This window comes from Rhinolophus hipposideros (assembly GCF_964194185.1).
Source record: "Rhinolophus hipposideros genome assembly, chromosome: 22".
Classification (NCBI taxonomy): Eukaryota; Metazoa; Chordata; class Mammalia; order Chiroptera; family Rhinolophidae; genus Rhinolophus; species Rhinolophus hipposideros.
Genome location: NC_138068.1, coordinates 12071436 through 12085334, shown reverse-complemented (window position 1 = coordinate 12085334; position 13899 = coordinate 12071436). Strand labels below are relative to the sequence as shown.

Below are 13899 nucleotides of genomic sequence, written 5' to 3'. Positions count from 1 at the left end.
AGGGACAGTATCTTATTCTGTGTTTTACTCTGCCTCCTCCCTGTGCCCATCTTGGCATATGGCAGACATCCAGCAAATACATGTTGACTGAAGATGAATAAAGGGCATAGGAGGTGCCCAAGGGGGTCACTTTTCTAAGAGGTGGAGTATCCTCGGGGCCTCAGGCTGTATGCAGCGTTCTCTGCCTTCCCCCAGGAAAGAGCAGGCTTCGACCACAAAATACCAGGATGGGCCCAGATGGGTCACGGAGGAGACGCTGGAGAGTCTAGGGTGCCGTGGTGAATAAAGTAGGACGCCTAAGAGCAAGGAAGTGCTCACATTAATTAAATACTTAGTATGTGGCAAGAAGTACACTAGGCTCTTTATACATGCTGTCAACTAAAACTCTGTGAGCAGGGTAATATTAGCTCCCTTTTCCAATGTGAAAACTGAGGTTCAGAGGGTAAAAGTGCCCACAAAGCTGTAATGGCTTAGGCACATGAGTGGCAAGCAGCTGGTCCAGGCCCCTGACTCCTCTGCCTTCTCAGGTGATGGCAACCCCAAGGAGAGCAGTCCCTTCATCAACAGCACCGACACAGAGAAGGGAAAGGAGTACGATGGCAAGAACATGGCCCTGTTTGAGGTGGGTTGTTGGTCCCCACCCAGAGTTTATTTCTCCATTCATCAGGTGCTCCTTCCCTCCCTAGGAAACAGTGCCCTCCTCTCCATCTTTCCATCAGGCCCATCTTTTTCCTTGAGCTTTCCCCATCTCTCCTTCTTCCCTGTACCCCTGCTACCCTCTTGCCTCATCCTACCATCCTCTTTCCCTGTTCTCCTTGCCTTTTCCTCCTCCTTCCCCCTCTCATCAATGGTTTGCCTTCCTTGTCCCATATCTCTCTGCTTCCTACTGTCTAGCTCACTCCATCCCCCTCCTAGGCTCCAGTGTCCTAACACTGCTACCCTCGCTCCCTAGGAGGAGATGGACACCAGCCCTATGGTGTCCTCCCTGCTCAGTGGCCTGGCCAACTACACCAACCTGCCCCAGGGAAGTAGGGAGCATGAAGAGGCAGAAAACAATGAGGGTGGAAAAAAGAAGCCGGTGCAGGTGAGGGCCTTGGGGGAGAAGGGATGAGAGAGGAAGGGGGATGGAGGGGAGAAAAGATGGGGGAAGAAAATGGATTCAGATGACAGGATGGAGGATGAAAGCAGAGCTATAGGAGTTGGGGGTTGAGGGAGGGGAAGAGGTGGGAGATGAGGGATAGACATGGAAGGGAGGAGGGAGGGGTTGGTTTCAAGGAGAGGTGATGGAGGCATGAAGGCTGGGAGATGGCAGCAGGATGGGAGGAGGGAAGGGGGATAAGAATCAGGGGAAGAGGGATGGAGATGGAGAGAATAGGAACATGGAGGATGGAGGAACAGGGCAGGAGGCGTGTGCCTGCGGGGTTGGTAGACATTAGGGGCTACAGAAACTGACACTGGCCTCCCTGGCAGGCTCCTCGCATGGGCACCTTCATGGGCGTGTACCTGCCGTGCCTGCAGAACATCTTTGGTGTCATTCTCTTCCTGCGACTCACTTGGGTGGTGGGCATTGCCGGGATCATGGAGTCTTTCTGCATGGTCTTCATTTGCTGCTCCTGTGTGAGTGATAGCCTCCCCTCTCCCACCCCTGACAGCTGGGCTGAGCAGGGACCTGGGGGTCAGGGGAAGCATGAGACCTGAGCTTTTTACAGGAACTACTGCCTATGATCTTTGAGAGTAAATTAGATCTGACTGGTCCTTTCCGCATCTCACAGGCTAGTCGCTGATATCTATTAGCCGGGTTTCACCTGGGTGTGTGTGTGAGTGTGTGAGTATGTGTGTGTGTGTGTGTGTGTGTGTGTGTAATTACACAAGTAATGAAGATTCATTGATGAAAAAGGTAGGTGTACAGAAAGAAATAAAATTCACCTATCATCCCACAATAGTTAACATTTTGGTAGGTCCAGACTCACAAAAAAAATGGGATTGTGTGTCATAGGAGCTTTGTCACAGAATTCCTCCCATCCTCTAAACAATCAAATATTCACTAGACACCTACTTCTCTTCACATTTATGTTTCTTCACGCATGACCCTTGAGCCACCTCTGCATATGAGGTGGCCAGTGCTGAAGCCAGTCCCCTGTTTTGTAGATGAAGACACTGAGGCTTAGAGACTGAAGTGACTTGTCTCAGGTCAGACAGCTGGTCGGAGTCCAGGCTGGGATTTCCAGAGCTCTCTGATGCTATAGCTGTGCTTTGTCCATGTGTGTGGTGAATAAGAGCTTTTCTTGACAAGAAGGACTTGGCAGGAGTAGAAGTTGGAACAGGACCAGGGAGAAGCTCGGCGGAAGAGGACTTGTGGGTTTGGCGGGTGTTTATGGGGCAGAAGGTTTGGCCCCCACCCAGGTGACTGAGGCCCCCACCCAGCCACCACTCTGATGATCTCTGTCCTCACAGACGATGCTCACGGCCATCTCTATGAGTGCAATTGCGACCAATGGTGTTGTACCTGGTATGTGACTGGGCTTCTTGGAGGGGACGGGGCCTAAATGGTCAGGAGGGGGGCTTGGGTAGTTGGAAGGAGAGAGAGTGCCCCGGGTTTGGGGGCCATCAGGACCCAAGAGAGGCAATATTGCAGACCTGGGAGCTGGGCTATTATGTTGGTGGGGTAGGTGGGGATGTGAAGGTAGGTGCAGGGGAGGCACGGGAGGTGGTTGATGGTGTTAGGACAATGCACGGTCTCCCTTTGCCAGAGACCCTCCTCTCCATCATCCTATTTTCTGAGCCATGACCTCCTTAGAGGGGTAATTAGCAACATGGTAATTAGTGCTGCAAAATCCACTCAGAGTGGCTAGCTGCGTCTCCCACCAGTCCTAAAGCTGCAGCCTGTAAGGCCCATGAGGCCCGGAGCAACCCACTTCCCATCTCTGACCCTGAGCCCCCCTCACCCAGAGTGGCAACCGTGTTCCTTGAACCTCTCACTGATACTAGGTTCTTTCTGCAGCTGGCGGCTCCTACTACATGATTTCCAGGTCTCTGGGCCCAGAGTTTGGGGGCGCTGTGGGCCTCTGCTTCTACTTGGGCACCACCTTTGCTGGGGCCATGTACATCCTGGGCACCATCGAAATCCTGCTGGTGAGAGGGGCCGGGGAGGAGGTGTGGGGTCAGTCAGTTAATCAGTGCTCCCTGGACTCCTCCTACAGGCCACTCAGTAAGGCCAAAGGGCAATCAGATGTGGTTCTGCCTTTAAATAGTTCACGGTCCAGTTGGGGAGACAAGATGCAATAATTATGTAACACGAACAGCTGCCGTTTATCAGGCACCCACTGTGCTCTCAGCAGAGTTCCAAGTGCTTTACAGTCATTATCTTGAATCCTCATGAGGTTTAAGTATTATTATGCCCATCTTACAAATGAGAAGCTCAGAGTGAAATGACTTATTCAAGGTCACTCAGCTACCAGCGGCAGAGGTAGGTTGATGAGAGTAAAATCATGGTAGAAATGACAATAGCAATGTTGCACCATTGCTACCATTTTGTGATCGCCAACCACGTGCCAGGGACTGCGCTAAGTACGCCATGAATGTTAATTGTAGAGGGCTGATGGCTAGCGGATTGCAAAACAGAAGAAAGCTCTGAGGGAGTGAGTAAAGAGATCTGCCAGCAGTAGTGACTGATGAGAAGAAGTCAAGAGCGTGCGTAGTGTTTGAAGGAGATGGCTGCTGACTTTGGTCTCCATTCCTGCCCCTCCAGGAGGAAGTGGGAGCTGAAGAGGTTTCTGTGGTATATAGGAAGCAGGGCTGATATTTCCCAAGCTTCTACACTATCCAGGCCCCATGGTCTGCAGTGTATCATTTCAGCTAATCCCCAAGTTTCCCACGAGTTAGTAGATGTCCCCATTTTACAGACGAGAAAAGCAAGGCTCAGAGAAGTTAAGGACGGGATTTGAACGTGTGGAGGGCATGTGAACCTGTGTCTTTCTGATCCCAAAGCCCATTGCCTGTCCACTCTACCACCCTGCCTTGGAGACTTAGGACTGAAAGATGTCATGGCTTCTGGTTTTGGGGCAGAATGGAGGAATGCAAGGACAGGGAGGATGGATGGGAAATAAAAGACCTGAGGAGCCAAATTATGATGAGAGAATAATAATACACCTTATGACTTTTACAAGCTAAATAATTAAAAGAAAACTATTATAAAAGCAATTCTGCTCATTGCATAAAATTGGAAAAATATGAAAGAATGTAACAAAGGAAATAACAGTCACCCAAAGAAAATTACTAACATTTTGGTGTATTTCCTAGTTTTTTGTTTTTCTATATGATATTGTATTCTGTCTTTGTAAAACATAACTATAGAGTTCCCTAAATAACTAAAAACTCTCTTTGTGAATATAATTTACAAATGAAAATAACTTTTGTAAGAGTATACACATGTTAATATTTAGAAGAGAAATTATAGAAAATACAGATGTGCGAAAAGAATAGCGATTATCCACATTTTGATGTATCGTCACCCACAGAGACATTGTTTTGCATATATGTGTATATGTTTACATGTAAGTACACATATATATTTACACAAATGAGATCACAAGCCAGGTTTTTAAAAAAACTTGATATAACATGAACAACTTTTTGAGTCAGTTTAGATAAATCCATTTATCCTTTTCAACAGCTCCATAGTCTACATGGAAATGTCATGATTTATTCACCCAATCCTCTAAGGATGACTATCTAATTTATTTCTGCCTTTCTATTAGAAATAATAAAAACAGTAATCATTGAGAATTGTACTTGATAACAAAAATAATAGAAATTATAAATTGCTCCCACCATCTTCACAATAACCTTTTTAATGACTGTATAATGGTCCTTGCAGGATAGATTATGATTTCCTTAACTCTTCCCTATCACTGGATCTCATTTCTAGTCTTGCTCTACTGTAAATTTGCTGTGATCATTATCTTTTCTCCAAAGCCCTGCCTGCACTTCAGGTTATTTCTTTGGGGGTGATTCTCAGTTGGTTCTTACTGGTTACTTGCCTGACCTCACCCCTTTCCCACAGGCTTACCTCTTCCCAGCGATGGCCATTTTTAAGGCAGAAGATGCCAGTGGGGAGGCAGCAGCCATGTTGAACAATATGCGTGTGTATGGCACCTGTGTGCTCACCTGCATGGCCACTGTGGTATTTGTGGGTGTCAAGTATGTCAACAAGTTTGCTCTCGTCTTCCTGGGTTGTGTGATCCTCTCCATCCTGGCCATCTACGCTGGGGTCATCAAGTCCGCCTTTGACCCACCCAACTTCCCGTAAGTGCTGCTGCTCTGAGCCCAAGGCATCGTCCTTCTCCTCTCTGGCCCAGTTTCAGGTTCTGCACACCAATCTCTGCCAATCCCTCTCCCCATCTTTCAGAATCAGAGTGGTTGTGGATTCAGAGCAAACTCCCTTGGGAGGGAAAAATCTCTCCTGGTTTGGGAGCAATCTCTTCAGAGTAGGAAAACATTTCTGGGAGTGACCATGTTTCCCTTGTGAGGATCAACTACTTGCTGGTGGGGTAGACTGGGGAAGAGCCAAGTGGAATGATTTCTAGAGGGATGAACACTCTATGTTAGGGAAACATTTCTGAGGCAGGGACAACTCCCTGGAATGGGACAACCATTTAGTGTTAAACACCTTCTCTATCATAAGAAAAGACACAGAAGAGAATGTGTAGGAGCTCAGATCCCTGTTGGTCCGGCCTCTCTCCCTAGGACAGATTCCCCTATATCCCATTGCCCACGAGAGCCACAAGCACAGACTGCTGTCCACGGTGCTGAAACAACATGCACTAAAGCGGTGTTTCTCGGCTGTGGCTGTATATTAGAACCACTTAGGAGAGCTTTGAACAAAAGCCAATCCTGGGCTTCATCCCAATTCCATCAGAATGTCTGGATATGAGGCCCTGGCATCTGTGTTTTTCAGAGCTCCCCTGGTGGTTCTACTGTGAAGCCAGAGCAAGGTTACGTCCCCCGCCCCATCTTCCTCCCTTGTTTCTCTCCCTAGGATCTGCCTCCTGGGGAACCGCACACTGTCTCGCCATGGCTTTGATGTCTGTGCCAAGCTAGCTTGGGAAGGAAATGAGACGGTGACCACACAGCTCTGGGGCCTTTTCTGTTCCTCTCGCTTTCTCAATGCCACCTGTGATGAGTACTTCACCCAAAACAACGTCACGGAGATCCAGGGCATTCCTGGTGCAGCCAGTGGCCTCATCAAAGGTCTGGGGGAGAGCAGAGGGCTGGTGTCCAGGGGACACTGCGGAGATTGTGGGTTAAACAGTGAAGACTCAGGGGCTCTACTTGGGATTCAGTTCAATTTGGTCAGTTTTAATTGATCACCTGCTCTGGGCCATGTTCTGTCCTTGGGATCAAGGAGGGGTAGAGACGAAAGGGAGCCTTTGAGTATCTTATCACCTAATAGGAAAGAAAGTCATCAGTTTGACAAGTCCCTCCTAAGTGCCTAGCACTGTGATAAGCACCAGCAATGCAGCATAAATAAGTCACAGTTCTCAGCCTCAAGGAGTCTAATGGCAGACACGGATGTAATAGCACGTAAGTTATAATGTGCGTAGATGTACAGTCAATGAACAGAGACCTCCCTGGAGATGGAGCGGTCTTATGTACAAGGTGGTAAGACCAAGCTTCCTGGACTCATCTGAAAAGGCATTTGAAGGACACATAAGAGGTTTTCAGTTATATTAAGGGAATAAAGGAATTACAGGCAGAAGAACAGCTTGCCTAAAATCATGCAGACACAGAGAAGCATGTTGTGTCCTTCCAACCACAAGTACTCTGGAATGATTGGGGCATAAAGCGCAAAGGAAGGAGGGGCTCAAGAAATGAAGTTGGGGAGGCTGGCAGGAGCCAGACTGTGGTGGGCCTGGCAAATGTTGGAGAGTTTTGACTGTGTTCTCAGGGTAATGAGGAGCCAGCGAAGGGTTTTGAGTAAGGGAGGGACACGGTCAGCTTGTCGTTTCTGAAGGTTTACTCTGGAGGCTAATGGGGAGAGAACAGAGGCAGGGAGTCCAGCAAGAGGCTGACGCTGAGTCCTGAGTGAGAGAGAATGGTTTTCTGACCTAGGTGATGGAATGAAGGCAGTGGAAATGGAGCAGTGTCCTCCACCAAGGCTGTTTGGCCCCACAGGAGACGTGTGGCAATGTCTGGAGACAGTTTTGGGTTTTGGTTATTACACGAGAGGGTTATTAATGGCATCTAGTGTGTAGAGCCCAGTATGTTGCTACACGTCCTACAGTGCTATAGAAAAGTCCCCAAAACAAAGAATTATCTAGCCCCAAAGTCAACAGGGCTGAAGTAGAATAACCCTGGATAGGAGACATATTTAGGAAGAGTGATGGACAGAAGTTGGAGATGGTTTTGAAATGGAGCTGGGGAAAGGGGGCGGTTGAAAGCAATGCCAAGGTGACTGAACTGATGGCCATTTACTGAGATAAGGGATCCCGGAAAGGAGCTGGTTTGGGGTGGGTGGGTGGTGAGATCAGTTTGGGACATTGAATCAGTCTGAGATAGGTGTGTTTGCCCTAGTAAACTGGTCTATTTGAGGGCAAGGGCGAAATCTGGTTCATGTGCAAAGTCCCTGCATGTGGCCCGGCCCAAAGCAGGAGCTTGGGAAATGTCAGCGGAGATAAAAGAGAGCCAAGGCCTGGGGGCAGTGAGAAGTGGCTGACCTTGACCCTTCTTTTTGCTCACACCACCTCTTGGCTCCAGAGCTCCGGCACCCTGACTTCGGTCTTTCCTGAGCATTCTATCTCTCCCACAGAGAACCTCTGGAGCACCTACCTGACCAAGGGAGTGATTGTGGAGAAGCAGGGCATCTTCTCCGTGGGCCTGGCTGATAGCACCCCTGTCGACCTGGACCATCCCTATGTCTTCAGTGATATGACCTCCTACTTCACTCTGCTGGTTGGCATCTACTTCCCCTCGGTCACAGGTGAAGGGGAGCTCAGAGAGGGGGGACTCTGCCTGGGGGTGGATGGAGAAGAGACGTCATGGATGACGTGGGAGCTTCACAGTCCAACCACCCCATCCCATAAGCAGGAGCCAACAATTCAGTTCCCATTAGACAGATGAGGGAATTCAAGCCAGGAGAAGCCCAGGAACTTGCCCAAGTTCTCCCACAAATCCATATGCCGGGACCACATTCCAGGCTTCCTGACTCCGAGGCTGGGGTCCTCTCTTCTCAGTCTGTCTGGTCTTCTGTGGCCCTTGTCCTAGCTTTTCTGTTCACAGGGATCATGGCTGGTTCTAACCGCTCTGGGGACCTGCGGGATGCCCAGAAGTCAATTCCCACGGGCACCATCTTGGCCATTGCCACCACCTCCGCTGTCTGTATCCTGCACTACTGGGCTGGGCCCACTGTGGGCGGGGAGGGCTAAAGAGTGGGCAGGTGCTGCCCCACCCGCTGGCTCAGGAGGGGTGGTGATGAAGGGGGAATGCCACCCTGGGAATTCTCCTTCATCCTCTGCTGCAGATATCAGCTCCGTTGTTCTGTTTGGGGCCTGCATTGAGGGGGTCGTCCTGCGGGACAAGTAAGTGAGGGAATCCGGGCTCCTCCTGTTCTGGGGGGTGGGCATGGGGGGTGGAGTTCTGGGAAACACCTGACTGGGGGGTGTTGAACCTGTGCAAGGGACCTTGTGGGAGGCAGACCACAGGGGACTGCTTGCCAACTGACCTTCTTATATTATAGTTCATCTCTCTCATGTCACTCCAGCTCAAGAAGCTTGAATGGTGTCTCATTTCCTTTAGGATAATGACACTTCCTTTTTGTTTGTTTATTTTCCTTTACAGTCTATTAATTCATTTAATACTTTCTGGATGTCAATGTGTTGGTCACTGTCCAGGTTCTGGGGGGGAATGAAGATAAATAACCCATGATTTTCATCCTGAAGGAGCTCTTTGGGAATAGTAACCATATTTGTCAACAGGCGTGAAAGGTAGAGCAGTGAGGGTGGTGATAATGTGAAGCACACGGGCTGCGGAAGCAGGAGCCTGCAATCGAGATTACCACCATGTTCCAGGCACCGGTCTAAGCCTTTTACATGTGTTATCTCCTTTCATCCTCTCATCAGTTGTATGGGATGGGTTTATAATGCTTCTCATTCTACAGCTGAGGAAGCTGAGGCAAAGAGAGGTTAAATGACTTGCCCAAGGTCACTCAGACAGAAAGTGCCCAGGACTTTGGAGGCTTTGTCCCCCCCTTTGCCCCTACAGAGCCTAGTTCTGTGGTGAGCAGAAGTTGGTCCTGAAGTTGGTGTGGGAGACTCGCCCTGGAAATCCAGGTGGCATTGCTCACCCAGCATCTCCTGCCCCTTTGCTGCTTCATTCCAGGTTTGGCGAAGCTGTGAATGGCAACTTGGTGGTGGGCACATTGGCGTGGCCGTCCCCCTGGGTTATTGTCATTGGATCCTTCTTCTCCACCTGTGGGGCTGGGCTACAGAGCCTCACAGGGGCCCCACGCCTGCTGCAGGCCATCTCCCGGGATGGCATAGTGCCCTTCCTGCAGGTCAGTGGGGGGCAGAGTGTGGGGAGAACAGAACACCCCCTATATCAGCCAGCCAGGCCCCTGCCCAGACAGGCCACCCAGTGAGCCAGGGCCACGCCAAGCCTCGAACTGCCTTCTGAGCCCTCGTGTTCTGCGCCGCCTGTAAGAAGAATGGGTGTACCTTCTTTGGGATCTGGCCCATGGCCAGTGCCATCTCCTTAGGCGAAGTTGTCTGCTCTTAGGGGAAAAATAAATAGCCCTCCTTTGGTCTAGTGATTAGGCAGGGACCCAAGGAGGCAGCCAAAGGGCAAGAAAGGGGCAGCTCTCCCCATGATGCTTAAAAAAAAAAAAAAAGATTTATGGCGCACACGGTCATGACCGCTTGCTGGCCTCCTGTAGTTCTCCCAGCTGTCCCCTTCTTTTCCCCTTAAGGGATCATTTGAACTTCATTGCACTGGGGTACCAATGTCAGGGAGGGGGGGGCTACAGCAAAAGCCTGGTATTCCCTTAGGTACCCTTAAAAGATGAGAAATACAGCATCCTCTCTCTGTCTCCTTATTGGTTAGGGGGGTCCCTGCCTCTACTGCATGGGTCCCCAAGACTAGAGGAGACACGAGAAGTCCGTGCGGTCGCAGGCCCCCACGATGCTTGCTCTGTCCTCAGGTGTTTGGGCACGGCAAAGCCAACGGTGAGCCCACGTGGGCCTTGCTCCTGACCGCCTGCATCTGCGAGATTGGTATCCTCATTGCCTCCCTCGACGAGGTCGCCCCCATCCTCTCCATGTGAGTGCTGGCTTCTCGCCCTTCCCACTAGCTCCGGGGCTCTCTCTACCTGGATATTGCCGCTGTAATCCCGGACGACCCGCCCAGACCTTTTCACAACCCCAGGGGGTGCCCCAATGCCATAGAAACCCATCCTGCATGTGCAGCAGGGTGTGTTGGAAGGGGATTTGGCCTTTGAAGCACTAGAACATGGTTCGCTTCCTCCTCAGTTTCTTTTCCCCTCTCTCCCTTTCTTCCCCTATGTTTCTCTTTCTGTTTCGGCCTCCCCTTGCATCTCTGTCTCTCTCGGGGATTTTCCGCGTTCCAGGTTCTTCCTGATGTGTTACATGTTTGTGAACTTGGCCTGTGCAGTACAGACGCTGCTGAGGACGCCCAATTGGAGGCCACGCTTTCGATATTACCACTGGTGGGTGCTCCGTTCCCCCTCCGCAGCCCACAGAACCATCCTCTCATCTCCACCCAATCCCCACCCCACCCCAGCTCATCCCCTCCAGGTCTAAGGATCCCAGACTCCAGCTTTTGTCGCCTAACTAGCATGAGAAAGGTCCTGGAGAGGGCTTCCTTGCAATCACCAGCAATAAGATAACACAGTCAGAAACGGTCTCAGCCATAACCCCTCCCCTGTCCATAGTGCTCACCATCTTACCACCTGGATGAGGACACCTCAGTTTCCTCAGCGGTGAGATGGGATGAGAACTGCCTCCTACTGCCCTGTGAGCATCCCAGTGCTTGGTGCTCAGCAGATGCTCATTACGTGCAGGCTGGAGTCCTTCTGGGGTCATTTTGCTTTAGGACTCTTCATCCTCACAACAGGCCCCGGGGGCAGACCGGGCAGGAATGGTGATGCTTTTCCTATCAAAAGGAAATGGAGGCTCAAACAGGGGAAGGGACTGGCCCGAGGCCTCCCAGCTGGCATGCCTGGATTAGAGCCCAGCTGCCTGACTCCCGTCTCAGTGCTCTTGCTTTGCCAGTTGCTTCTTCCTGGGGAATAGTTCTCTTGGGAGATCGTGCCTCCAACCCTCCCCAGAGACCCCTGCCCCAGAACCCATCTGGAAGGGCAGCCTGGCAGGGTCTAAGGCAGTGGGACAGGGCGGGGTAGTGACTAGGAGTTGGGTGGGACACAGGGTGGTGCCCTGTCTGTGGCTGCTCATTTATCCAGAGGGTCCCATATCCCTGTGGTGTCATGGGGATAAGGGTGTGACTTCCCCTAGACTTTGCCCCATCTAATTCTTGTTGTCTGAGCCCTGGCACCAATGACAGCCCCTCTAGGGCTCAGAGACTGTGTCTCCCTCCCATTGTCCAGGACACTCTCCTTCCTGGGCATGAGCCTCTGCCTGGCCCTCATGTTCATCTGCTCCTGGTATTACGCCCTGGTGGCCATGCTTATTGCTGGGCTCATCTACAAGTATATTGAGTACCGCGGGTAAGTGTGGGAGGAGGGGAGAGGTGAGGAGGGAGGAGGGGAGAGGTGAGGGGGGAGGGGATAAGTTAGGAAGGAGGAGGGGAGAGGGGAGGAGGGAGGAGGGGAGAGGTGAGGGGGGAGGGGAGAAGTTAGGAAGGAGGAGGGGAGAAGAGAGGGGGGAGAGGGGAGGAAAGGCAACGGGTGATGGTGATGGTGGGGGCTGGGGTGGGGATGAGGCAGGAAGTGGGGGTAGAGTGGAGAAGAAGGGGTGACATGGGGTGGGATTGGGAGATAGGGGACCAGGAGCAGAGGGAGGGGCTGAAGCTTTGAGAAATGGAGGGGGCAGGAGCAACATGCATACCTTTTCTGAGCCTGAGATACAGGGCTCTGCCCTGGGGCGGCCACTTCAGTGTGGAAGGTTCTCCCTGACACTCCCTGGCTTTCCGCCCTCCTCTGATCCCGTTTCCTGGCCCCCAGGGCGGAGAAGGAGTGGGGTGATGGAATCCGAGGCCTGTCTCTCAGTGCTGCTCGCTATGCCCTCCTACGCCTGGAGGAAGGGCCTCCGCACACCAAGAACTGGAGGTAAGTGGTGGGAGCACAGGTAGGCTCCGGGGAGGGAGAGGAAGAGAGCAGGGCCGAATCTACCTCACCTGCTTTGTTTTGCTGAATGGTGTTCCCACCACAATGCCTCAGCTCAGCCTCGTGTGCCCTTAACCTCTCCTCAGCTCAGCCTCGTCTGAAACCTTGCCACCTACAGAACCAAGGCTGGGCTGAGTTCCAGACATTTGTTCACCAAACCCCACCCACCATGCCAGTCTTCTGACCATCTATTCATCCATTCATTTACTCCACTATTTATTTTTAAAAATGTATGAATACATGATATGTGCCAAGCCCCCTTCCGGTCTCTGGGGATGCAGTGAGCTCATAGTTCCGTGGAGAAGGCACACGCAGAAACAGAGAAACATAATATAACGTAACATTTGCTCCGGGAGAGGGTGAATCATCCATTCTGAGAGTTATAGGGCCTCTTAGAAATTTCTAGATTCATAACAATCCCTCCATTTTATTCATGTGAAAGTCAGGGACCAGATTGGTCTCAGAGGTCATGGAAGGCAGAACTGGAACCAGCATCTTCACCGCCCCCCTCCCAGCCCAGGGTGCTTTCTACCTGACTGCTGTGCAAGCCCAACCCCTCACTCACCTCCCTCAGGTTCCCATTGCCAAGAGCAAAGCCTGGAACTCTGACCTCTCCCTAGGACATCATTGGCTTGTCCTTACCAATGTCTACAAAACGGGCTTCCCCAGACCAGGGCTTTGCATTATTCGTCTGTGAATTCTCAAATGCTTAGCACAGGGTCTAGCCCAGAGTAGGTGCTTAGAGAACGCTATTAAATTGATGGGTGGTTAGATGGATGAGATGGCTAAATAAATAAGGAAGTGAGTGGATAAATAGAAGGGTAGATGGCCAAGTGTATACATATATATGGGAGGGTGGTTTGGTGACTAGATAGATGTGTGAATGGATGGTGGTAGGTTGATGTGTGGGTAATTGAGTAAATAATGCATATGTAGGTAAATTAATATGGATATAAGCGGGTGACTGAAGGATGAAATAGACAGGTAGGTGGTTGAGTGGAAGGATGGATGGATGTGTGGGAGAGGTGGGATGGATTGCTATTCAAGGAAACGGATGGATGGATGTCTGGGTGGATGGATAGGCTATGGGGACGTAGGTGGATGGGGTGCAGAGGACGGATGGTTAGTGAACTTGCTGGTGTATGGTGTATAGGTGAATGGGTCTATGGTGGGTAGTGGTTGGTTGGGTGGTGGATCATGTGACTGCACTCTCTTCAGGCCACAGCTGCTGGTGCTGGTACGTGTGGACCAAGACCAGAATGTGGTTCACCCACAGCTGCTCTCGTTGACCTCCCAGCTCAAGGCAGGGAAAGGCCTGACCATTGTAGGCTCTGTTCTTGAGGGCACCTTTCTGGACAATCACCCCCAGGCCCAGCGGGCAGAGGAGGTGAGTGGAGGCGCTGGTTGGGAGGGGGTAAGGACAGGGCACTCAGAAGGACAGTCTGCCTCTTTACACTTTCCTTCCTTCCCCCCTTTGGGATCAATAGGGGCTCAGACTTTGTTTTCCTCTTTCTTAGAAGAGGAGTCTAAGGGCTCAGGGAGTGACT

General features: G+C 51.1%; 1 protein-coding gene across 2 annotated transcripts in view; it reads left to right on the top strand.

The window, feature by feature from the left end:
* The window catches only part of SLC12A5 (solute carrier family 12 member 5), a 28647-nt gene that overhangs the window by 5402 nt on the left and 9346 nt on the right, over nucleotides 1–13899 (top strand). The window contains exons 3-18 of one of the 2 annotated variants that reach the window (XM_081033293.1): nucleotides 528–622; nucleotides 953–1084; nucleotides 1471–1617; nucleotides 2455–2509; nucleotides 3002–3132; nucleotides 5063–5304; nucleotides 6038–6249; nucleotides 7808–7978; nucleotides 8278–8376; nucleotides 8519–8576; nucleotides 9376–9550; nucleotides 10193–10311; nucleotides 10619–10717; nucleotides 11615–11734; nucleotides 12191–12295; nucleotides 13571–13739. In XM_081033293.1, the coding sequence (XP_080889419.1) occupies nucleotides 528–622; nucleotides 953–1084; nucleotides 1471–1617; nucleotides 2455–2509; nucleotides 3002–3132; nucleotides 5063–5304; nucleotides 6038–6249; nucleotides 7808–7978; nucleotides 8278–8376; nucleotides 8519–8576; nucleotides 9376–9550; nucleotides 10193–10311; nucleotides 10619–10717; nucleotides 11615–11734; nucleotides 12191–12295; nucleotides 13571–13739 (2129 nt within the window). The remainder of the gene's footprint in view (nucleotides 1–527; nucleotides 623–952; nucleotides 1085–1470; nucleotides 1618–2454; nucleotides 2510–3001; nucleotides 3133–5062; nucleotides 5305–6037; nucleotides 6250–7807; nucleotides 7979–8277; nucleotides 8377–8518; nucleotides 8577–9375; nucleotides 9551–10192; nucleotides 10312–10618; nucleotides 10718–11614; nucleotides 11735–12190; nucleotides 12296–13570; nucleotides 13740–13899) is intronic. The other variant, XM_081033294.1, reaches the window with a different exon arrangement.